Source organism: Pleuronectes platessa, chromosome 2 (assembly GCF_947347685.1).
Source record: "Pleuronectes platessa chromosome 2, fPlePla1.1, whole genome shotgun sequence".
Classification (NCBI taxonomy): domain Eukaryota; kingdom Metazoa; phylum Chordata; class Actinopteri; order Pleuronectiformes; family Pleuronectidae; genus Pleuronectes; species Pleuronectes platessa.
The window spans coordinates 15,364,580-15,375,038 of NC_070627.1; the positions used below are offsets into that span (position 1 = coordinate 15,364,580).

The 10,459-nt window shown below is 39.7% G+C and overlaps 1 protein-coding gene across 2 annotated transcripts; it reads left to right on the plus strand.

The window, feature by feature from the left end:
• Positions 1–217: 217 nt before the first annotated feature.
• On the plus strand, positions 218–6,473 carry LOC128424779 (MAP kinase-activated protein kinase 2). 2 transcript variants are annotated; one of them, XM_053411169.1, is made up of 10 exons: positions 218–1,001; positions 2,768–2,907; positions 3,817–3,881; positions 4,492–4,571; positions 4,679–4,805; positions 4,987–5,062; positions 5,187–5,311; positions 5,737–5,822; positions 5,910–5,990; positions 6,089–6,473. In XM_053411169.1, the coding sequence occupies exons 1-10, from the start codon at positions 711–713 to the stop codon at positions 6,302–6,304; spliced, it is 1,287 nt and encodes a 428-aa protein (XP_053267144.1). In that variant the 5' UTR covers positions 218–710; the 3' UTR covers positions 6,305–6,473. The 2 variants fall into 2 exon arrangements, with proteins under 2 accessions (XP_053267144.1, XP_053267153.1); XM_053411178.1 differs by having other exon boundaries at positions 220–1,001; positions 5,913–5,990.
• Positions 6,474–10,459: the final 3,986 nt, after the last annotated feature.

The following is a 10,459-nucleotide window of genomic DNA, read 5'->3' on the forward strand; positions in this document are numbered from 1 at the left end:
TTCCTCCGTGATGCCTGACTTGGGTTACAACTGCATGGGTTAAAACCTTAATAATGAAAATAGATCACACATATTTCTAAAAGTGCAGATGTTTAAAATCCAATATACAGAGTGGAATTTTTTTTTTTCTGAAATGTTCAGTTCAGAACAATATTCCTTCAAGGGACCTACTCGTCATTCCTACGCCCCTGGGCGTCTTCACAACATTATCTTCTGGTCCTTAACTCCGGTGCCCCACCGTGCGTCTTTACCCGTGGTTGTTCCTTTAAGAAAACCGAATCAGCGTCTGTGGCTGAATGGAGGATGAATTTGAGCCGCTCTGCACTGACGTAAGGGAGTTGAGAGGTTGTTGTACCCTGCAGGAAGAGACGGATACCCGTGCGGAGCAGGAGGAGGACCAGGCCGGGTTGGGACAAAACTTTACTCATTCCTTTTACCTCAGATTTGTGTGTTTTTCTTCGCTTGAAACCAGTGTCCAGTTGGACTCTCCTTTAAGTCTCCATGCCAGTATAACGTTACGACTTCAGACCTCCGCCCTTTTCTTCACACCAATGAGCTTTTATAGATTATTCAAGATGTTGTGTCTGGACGCAGGAGACTCATCAGGACACACGCAGCTGGATTAAGATGTTACTGGATGTTTTCTGTGCCTGAGGCTGGAGACATCTGTTCTGCACAACTGTCAGATTTTTACTGGAAAGACAAACAAAATGCATCATAACCAGGAAGAGCAGCGGGGGAAACCGATTCCTGCGCAACACGGGACGACGCAGCGCAGCGGTTCGGGCAGCAGCAGCCCGGGGAGCAGCTTCGACAGCGGCCTGTCTGACCCCCTCCTCCCCCAGCAGCAGTCTCCACCACCAGCCTACTCCTCACTGCACTTCAGGAGAAACGCAGTCACGGACGATTATAAAATCACAACTCAAGTTCTCGGTCTGGGAATCAACGGCAAAGTGCTAGAATGTTTCTGCAAGAGGACCGGAGAGAAATGTGCCCTCAAGGTGTGTGTGTGTGGTCCAAGTATTTGTGATGTTGTGGGGACCTAAACCTGTTTACACAGTCACATTATGGGGACTTTTCTTCCTTGTGGGGATATAACTCAAGACCCCATATGTGTAAAGCATTAAACCTCAGATTAGGTCGGTTTCAGGTTTTAGGTTTAGGTTAGATTAAAATTAAAGTTATGGTCAAGGTTTGAGTTGGTTTAGGTTTACATTTAGGTCAAGGTTACGTTCAGGTGAGGGGGCAGCTAGGTTTAGATTAATGTTACGATAAGGTTTAGTTTAAGATAGGGGTGCAGCCTAGGTTAAAATTAGGTTGGGTTTAGTTTAAAATGTTGGTTAGCCCTTTAACTCATAAACGTTAGGTTTATGTTAAGGTTAAAGTTAGAGTTAGTAGTAACTATGGTTAAAGTTAGTTTGTGTGTGTGTGTGTGTGTGTGTGTGTGTGTGTGTGTGTGTGTGTGTGTGTGTGTGTGTGTGTGTGCTATTGTACAGCTATCTTTGTAAGGACCACTTTGAGTCTACAACATACGGAGGACATTTTGGGAAATTGAGGACATTTTGGCTGGTCCTCACTTTATGACCTCCCTTTAATGGACTGTTTGGGGAAAAAGACTTGGTTTTAGGTTTGGAATTAGAATAAGGTTTAGCTTAGCGTTAGGGTTAGGCATTTAGTTTGGATGGTTAGGATTAGGGTAGATGGCTAGGGAATGAATTATGCCAATGATTGTCCTCACTAAGATAGAAGTAAAAACGTGTGTGTGTTTGTTTGTGTGTGTGCGTGTTTGTTCATCTTAATTCTGCATGATCTAACCAGTCCTCTGAAGGCTGCTGTCACTGGAAAGAGAGAAAACATCAATTATTCATCCCTAATCTGTCTCTGTGATTCTCACTGTCTGAGTCTTAGATCGATTTTTATATTTCAATAGATTTTTCCCTACAGGACTTTTAAAGTTTTATTTTATTTTATTTTATTTTATTGAATCTCATGGATGAGGCAGATTCATTTGCTGAGCTAAACTCAGACAGTCGGACAGACAGTGATGATCCTGTCCGGGCCTTTGACATTTATCAAAAGTTAAAATCTGCATCTCACCCATCCGCTCAATGTTAAGTATTTGAGCTTGTTACATATTTTCATTGGGAAATATGTGTCCTGATAAGCTGGTAAGTCAATAAACAGCCAGAAGAAAAGACAAACAGAAAGAGCAGCCTCCACATTTTTTCTCGTGTGTGTGTGAGACGGATGTTTGTCGTTCTACAATGTTTTTTGCATTGATGCTTTGGTTAAAGTGACACCCTCATGAACATTTATATCTGAGCCTCCCTTCACCTCCAGTGCTCAGAATGCCTTTTTAATCCAACATGAATTGGGTTCTGGTGTCTGAATTTCTGGTAACATAGAACATCCTCCTCTCGTGTTAATGATTCCACTGCTGCTGCTCTGTGTCTACAGAGATAAATCATGTTGCCAAATGCACTCTCAAAGTATGAACGCTTCTATTTTCTCAGTGGAAATGACTGCTATAACAGCAGTAGATTAACGGCTCTAATAGTGGCCATTAATAGTGAATGACTTAACACTGGAGCATGAGATAATGTCTGTATGTGATTATAGATTTTTTGCCATATATATTTCCAACAGATTTTTAAGAAATCAATGAAGCTTCTCTGTCCTGAACAATGTGATCTGCAAATATACTGTTCATACACAGATGGAAACATATGCATTTATTAATTTGATGTTTCTGTTGTGCTCTATTCAGATTCTGTATGACACTCCTAAAGCCCGACGGGAGGTTGAGCTGCACTGGCGAGTGTCCGGTGGTCCTCACATTGTCCCCATTCTCAGCCTTTACGAGAACATGCACCAAGGAAAGAAATGTCTCCTCATTATAATGGAGTGGTGAGCATTACCAGCACCATGTAATTCACTGTCTACTTATCATAAGACTGTAAAGGACTTAAAAAGATTGTCAGCATCCTTTTTTCTTTATTGTAGTTCAGCGTTGTGTTAGTTTGAACGAGAATGACATATAGTCGAGCACAAACCACATTTAAATTCACTACATCCAGATTTTTATGTGAATCTTCACCAAGTAACACACACTGATAGATAATGGTCCCACAAAATCACAGACTTACCATCATTTCCAGTTCTTACCACATCCTTCCATCCAACATCCTTCCAAGTTACATGGAAATCTGTGAGGTAGTTATTGGGTCCTCCTGTTAACTAACACACAAACAGATTCTGAATAGGAGAATTGGAATTTACATTTGCATTTCATTTTTGGGAAAAACATAAATCACTAGAGACAAGGTCTGTTTCTGATGTGCTTCAATATAAGACATGGGATCTTATCATATACAATTTTGTTGCAAAGTTTCCTTAAAATAAGTATTTAGCAGTGTGCGGTTGTGAGTTGTACGCATATAAAATATTTTAATGCTAAGAATTCACCTAACCCTAAAGAAAAGCCATTTCTATTGGATTATGGACAACCTTTCTTATTTAGTATAAACTGTACTTTGAAATGAAGCTTCTTAGAACAATAACACCATTACCTAATTTGCATATTATGTGATTGTATTCAATTTACAGTGTAAAAGTCCCATGATGAACAAAAACTTTTCAGGTCATTATTTTCTTTCAATCATCAATGCAGTCCTCTGATTGGGCCTTGGCTCAGAAGATTGGACTCATCTAACCCTAATGAGGCACAATGACTTGTTTGTCACAATGGAGCCATAATTGCAGTGATGAGTTTCCCCCTCGCTGACCCCGTTCTGATCTGTGTTCACCTTGTCTCAGTATGGTAGGAGGGGAGCTGTTCAATCGTATTCAGGCCAGAGGGGACCAGGCGTTCACAGAGAGAGGTGAGATGGAGTTCAGCTGGTTCAGATCTCCATGTCTCTGTATCCTGTAATGGTACTTTTGTATGGGCACTCCAACTGCCAAAGGTTTAAATCAAGACATTAGATGTTTTCTTTCATTTAACTTCTTCCATCCTGAGTCCTACATGATTATCTATCCATCCTCTCTCTCTCTCTCTCTCTCTCTCTCTCTCTCTCTCTCTCTCTATCTATCTATCTATCTATCTATCTATCTATCTATCTATCTATCTATCTACCTACCTACCTACCTACTTATCTATCTATCTATCTATCTATCTATCTATCTATCTATCTATCTATCTATCCATCCATCCATCCATCCATCCATCCATCCATCCATCCATCCATCCATCCATCCATCCATCCATCCATCCATCCATCCATCCATCCATCCATCCATCCATCCATCCATCTATCTATCTATCTATCTATCTATCTATCTAACTATCCATCTATTTTTGTTTATATTTATTTATTATGTGGACATAAAATATAAGAAAGAGTCTATATGTGCAGAAGTTCTGGGATTACTTCTTGCTATGTGTGTTGTTTTCATGTTTTCTGGTCCATCTGTCCTGTCTCTATCCACCAGAGGCCTCAGAGATCATGCATGACATTGGCATGGCCATCGAGTTCCTGCACCACATGGACATAGCTCACAGAGACGTGAAGGTACGGCCCCTGTCAAAATTATTCCTCACAGAAAATTCACAAACAAATTTCCAGCCGTGTGTATGTTATTTAATCTCTAATGTTTTTTTTTTTCTGTCATCCCACAGCCGGAAAACCTGCTGTACACCACCAAGGAGAGCAACGCCACACTAAAGCTCACTGACTTTGGCTTTGCTAAGGAGACGACGCTACACAACTCCCTCCAAACTCCCTGCTACACTCCATATTATGTCGGTGAGTGTTTACTTTCATGGTGTTTCTACCAGTAAAGAAAATATGTAAATACAGGAATAGTCTTTGGAAATATGGTTACCGTCCTTCACTATCACCATGTCCCTGTGTATTTGCACGTTGACCTGCTTTTTACATGTGTGTCTTTCATTCTTCACATCATTGTGTTGTTCTCTGCATTCAGCCCCAGAAGTGCTTGGGCCAGAGAAATATGACAAATCATGTGACATGTGGTCTTTGGGCGTAATCATGTACATTCTGTGAGTATCATGTGCGTCTATTAAACTGTTTCCACTTCAAGAAAAGTTGATAGATTCTCTGGTTTGCTGTGGGTTTACGTTGAAGACATCAGGGTAACATAGTGTTCTCCCCTCTGTTGTTTAGTCTGTGTGGGTTTCCTCCGTTCTACTCTAACACCGGTCAGGCCATCTCTCCAGGCATGAAGCAGAGGATCAGGTTGGGCCAATACGAGTTCCCCAACCCGGAGTGGGCGGATGTTTCTGGGGAAGGTCAGTCCATGGACATAAAGTATATTTGTCAAACAGCAAAAAGATATTACAGCCGTTAAAATGTCATGCAGAGATAACATACACCTAAGCTCTCACTCTCTGTTTCATGGCCCGACTCAATAACCAGGACTAGGTGACATCAAGGATTTAAACATAGACCATCATGTTTATTTGAACAAAATTATGATGAAAAATATCTGACACATTTAGGGAATTGATATATATGAGTGTGTGAAATTTGGGGCATCTTGATTTAATTGACTGTGCCTTGATGGAGGCCTATGCTCTACAGTATCTCTTTAACAGTTATTATTGTCACTTACCTTCAGAGACGGTGTTTTATTTCGAAAAATGCATCCACACTGTAACCTGAATTATTTCAATCTATCAGGTTATGAGGTTATTTTATTTCATGTTTTCTGCAGCCAAACAGCTCATCATTCAGTTACTGAAGACCGACCCCAATGAAAGGATGACCATTACACAGTTCATGAATCATCCCTGGATCAGTGTAAGTTTATACTTGATACGCTTTGTAGCTACAGGCCTGTTATTTGTCCCTTGTGTGTAATCATGTACGATCATGTGTCTCACACTGCAGTCAATGGTCGTCCCTCCAACACCCCTGCACACCTCTCGTGTTTTGACAGAAGACAAGGAGCTGTGGGACGATGTGAAGGTGTGAACATGCGCCGATTAAGCCCATGTCAGGCTATCACCACAAGGTGGCAGTAAAATATCAGAATAAAACACAAAATGTCTCCTGTCCTCTAACAGGAGGAAATGACCAGTGCTCTGGCTACCATGCGAGTGGACTACGACCAGGTCAAAATCAAAGACCTGGACACGTCCAACAACCCTCTGCTCAACAAGAGACGCAAGAAGCCTGCGACTGGAGGAGCCCATGGAGCCGGACAAGCTGATGGAGGAGCTGGAGATGGAGTAGTGTGTAATAATCACAGAGAGGTGACGTTTTCTGAAAAAGTAGCATAAAAAAGTTAGGGTGAGCAATATTTCCCCGGCTACATGTCCCTCCCCTGTTGTATTTTACTCACTTTTTTCTCCTTTTTCACATCACTGCTCTCAAAAGTCTTATGAATGTTGTTTATTTAGATGGGCACCACTCAAACATTTGAAATAAAACTGAGTTTTTTATGTTTTACAGGTGTGTTGTGTCACTTTTGTAAATTGAGATACATTTGACTGTGTTCCTTAGATTGAACCTCTGTCTGTGAGAGAATTACAGTTTTTCTCCATTGCTTTGGCTCATTTCACGAAACAGAAATGACATTCTCAGAGCTCTAAGTGCAATTGGCAAAATAGCCCATATGGTTCAGCACAACTACATAGATCACCTTCAAAAGGTCATATCTCACCCAAAACAGTTAACTCAAGTTTCAAAACCAAATCATTTTCTCATATAAATAGTCAGTGCCCCCAAAATGAAAATTTCCTTCTCGATTGCTGTGGCTCATCTCTCAGAAAAAGCAGGACATTCTCAAAGCTTTAAATACATTTGCCAAAATAACATAGATGGTTCAGCAAAACTCCATAGCACACCTGCAAAAGGTCATATCTCTCCCAAAACAGACAACTCATCAGTCAAAACTAAATCCTTTTCTCATACAAATAGTCAGTGCCCCCAAAATGAAAAGTCCTTTTGGCATTGTTTAAACACTACAGGTCAAAATGTTTAGATGTTTTGTCAGTATGGCAGTGGATCATAGAAATATCCCTCATGTGCACATTTCAATCTTGGCTCAGTCCTTGAATGGTCACTGAATGGTTACAGTCGATGTTTTCTTTCCAGAATATTATGTGTATCAAACAGAAAAAAGATTAATTCAAGGTTTCACATAAAATACTTTATTGCACTCATACTGCCATGGAAATTGTTACAGTAATTGCCATACATCGTGCTTACAGTAACAGAAAATGTGTACAGCACAATATACTGTCAAACAATAAGCACATCAAAACTAAAATTTGGCATAGTGAGATATGACCTTTTGAAGGTGATCTATGTAGTTGTGCTGAACCATATGGGCTATTTTGCCAATTGCACTTAGAGCTCTGAGAATGTCATTTCTGTTTCGTGAAATGAGCCAAAGCAATTGAGAAAAACTGTAAACTTACTGTGTGACTGGTGATCAGATGTGTGAAACTCAACCTTCATTACTAAAGTTCTAGTTGCACCTGAAAATTAAGCCGATGATCAAAGATATCCTTATTACAGTATATACCATGATGTTTTTCATGGTATTATGTGCCTGTACGATTTTGACAGTGGAGTGAACTATTGTGCAGTTGATGATGTTCACAATGAAATTATGCCAACATGTTCTGCAGAGAACAACCACTTGACTGAGAAGCGACAGTCAGTTTTGACCAGCAATATATATTCAATTGGTAATTGAGCTAACTGAAGGCAATTGTACCTAACCGTTTGCAAAGGTGTGCTGAATCATTTGAAATTTGTGCAAGCTGTTGGAAATTGTACTTGTCATTGCAAGGATGTGCTAATACAATTGCAATTTGATTAAAGGAATGAGATATTCCAATCTGTTGTGAACAAGTGCCCAGTGGTTTGGAGGTTTGCACGTGTTGTTTTGAGAATGTCATTTCTGTTTCGTGAAATGAGCCAAAGCAATGGAGAAAAACTGTAAATGCAGATATTTTGTACCAGTTTGAGAAATTGGATCCTCTCGCTTTAAATAAAGAAAAAACTATACTTGGAAGTCTTAAAAGAAAGTTATTAGGCAACAGTACATCCAGCTAATATGTCCGGTAGGGGACTTTTTGTATTGTGAGAGGCACAATCAAAGCACAATCAAACCCTGAGAGGACAAAGGGTTAACCTGCCTCTTGTGTAGATCTATCAACCCAGCCAGATATTTCCACTCCATTTAATTTCCTCTTGTTGTATTAAAGTAACTCACTGAGCCATTGTCTTTAAGCTAAATCGTTTACTTTTTAATTAAAATGTTAAATCATTGGAGGAAAATACAAGAGCCTCAGAAATCAGGAGCCTTTCTGTTATCTGTAAATCCACATATGTATGTTTTATTTTGTCCAGGATGTAAAATCTTGCATTCCAAAAATTTCTTTAAGAAAAAAAATACAGCAATAAAATGTATGTTTAGTAACAAATCTGAAGATAATCTCAGTTACAGTAAAATATCAGCCGTCATATTTTTATTTGTTATAAAGGAAAGAGTTTTAAGTGGTATTACTGTTACAGTGAAATGGGCCTGACTCAGTTAGAACTGGTTTACAGCAGGTTCCTGTTCTGTACATAAAAGACACGTAAAAAAAAAAAAACAGAGCAAAATCAAGACAGGGACATCAATAGAGAAAAGAACAGAGACAGCTACACATACACCCAGAGGGAAAGGACATAAGTGATTTAAAAAAACATGTATTAGATAAATCAGTGGTTGCAGGTAAATGTCGAGCAGAAAATGTTTATATGCCTTTTTTAAATGTGTAACAGAGCACTCAAACACATTTAGGCTTTGGGATGGCAATAGTTTGATTTGAAAAAAAGAATAGCGTCAGATATGGATAAAGATTTATTAGGTAGGTAGAAAAACATAAAAGTAACTTATAGAGTCAATATTTCTCTAAACAAATGTAAGATAAAAAAAATGTATAAAGAAAATGAACATAATTATGGTTTTAGTTTCTTTAGGTTAAAGAATATGCTGCCACACCCAGCAGTGCTACTTGTACGATGTAGCTTTCTATACCTGTACAGTATAGTGTGTCATCAGCATAACAGTGTCAAAGTGAAGCCTTCATAGATGATAAGAATCCTTTGTATACAACATTCAGGATTCATCGGTGAGGATACCTTGCCGGATTGGTGAGCCCTGGAACCAACCGTCCTTCTTAAATGATATTATCAAATGGTTTGTTCTCCTGCAGATAATTTAAGTGGATCCTTCCAGAGCATCATCAGCCTCTAAAAACAGGTCACTGGTGTCTCTGAGGAGCAGCCAACCACAATGCCTCTCTCACACAGAAAAAAGCATCTCACCTACTAAAAATGATGTCTGGGACTTGACAGAAAAAGGTTGACGGAAAAAGTTCGGAAACTAAGCAATGGTGGATAACACTAACTGGAACACATACCTCTTAAAGACCATTTTGGGGATTTGACTTTTTGTGCATAAGATGAGAGGAGCAGAGAGAACTCAACACAATAGAAATACTTTTGTGTTAAGCTTTGTTTACAATATACTGGTATTTAAAATGCAGTTGGTTAAATGATAAACCAGCCAATCATCATTAGAAATCAGTAAGTACTGGGGTATCCAGTTCCTCACATCCTTTCTGAAGAGAAAATGTTCTATATTGTGATAGATGTGCACATTCAACGTAATTACTAATCTTAACTCCTGCAGAATGTATATTTTGCTTTTATCAACATGACTGGTGTATTTCAGCTGATCAAATCGACAGTAGCTCAGGTGCTGGAGGCCAAAGAGCCGCAGGGTGAGAGTCCAGGCCGGTATTGTTCAGGCATGGTTTGTCTCACTGAGGATGAGTCTGTTTACTCCTTCCTCCTGCGTCTCTGCTGTGTCAAGGTTAAACAAAGAAAATTTAGATATTCCACCCACACACATCAGCATGCACATGTGACACTCCTATCAATGGGGAGACAGAACGTTTTGTCCTCATTATATAGGGACAAGTTGAGCTGCAGGCATGAGACAGCTGTTTATATATGTAATTATGTCCTTCTTTAACTATAGGAATTCTAATCATGATGGGTGTGCCTGTACTTTTCCTCATGATGGCATGTTGTTCTTTAACCCTTACCTTTCTTCCTTTCATTTTACCTCTCCCTTTTGTTTCCTTCAAAACAGCACGAGAAGCTACTGTGGCAGCAGGAGTTGTACGTCCTATGCAAGTCCCCGGCACCTGGCACGTTCTTCCACACTCTCCCTGCAGATGCAAGTGACCCTGTTTGAAAGCATCTTTGCCTATAACATGTTATCACACTATTTACAGGATTAGGGTGGATTTGCTCTGTTTGCGCAGGGCCACCAGATAGCTGCAACTTTGCAAATGACAGAGGCTGATGAATTTTATCAGGCAGTGAAGGCTGCCAAAAGGAAACAAGGTTAGAATGGCAAACAAATA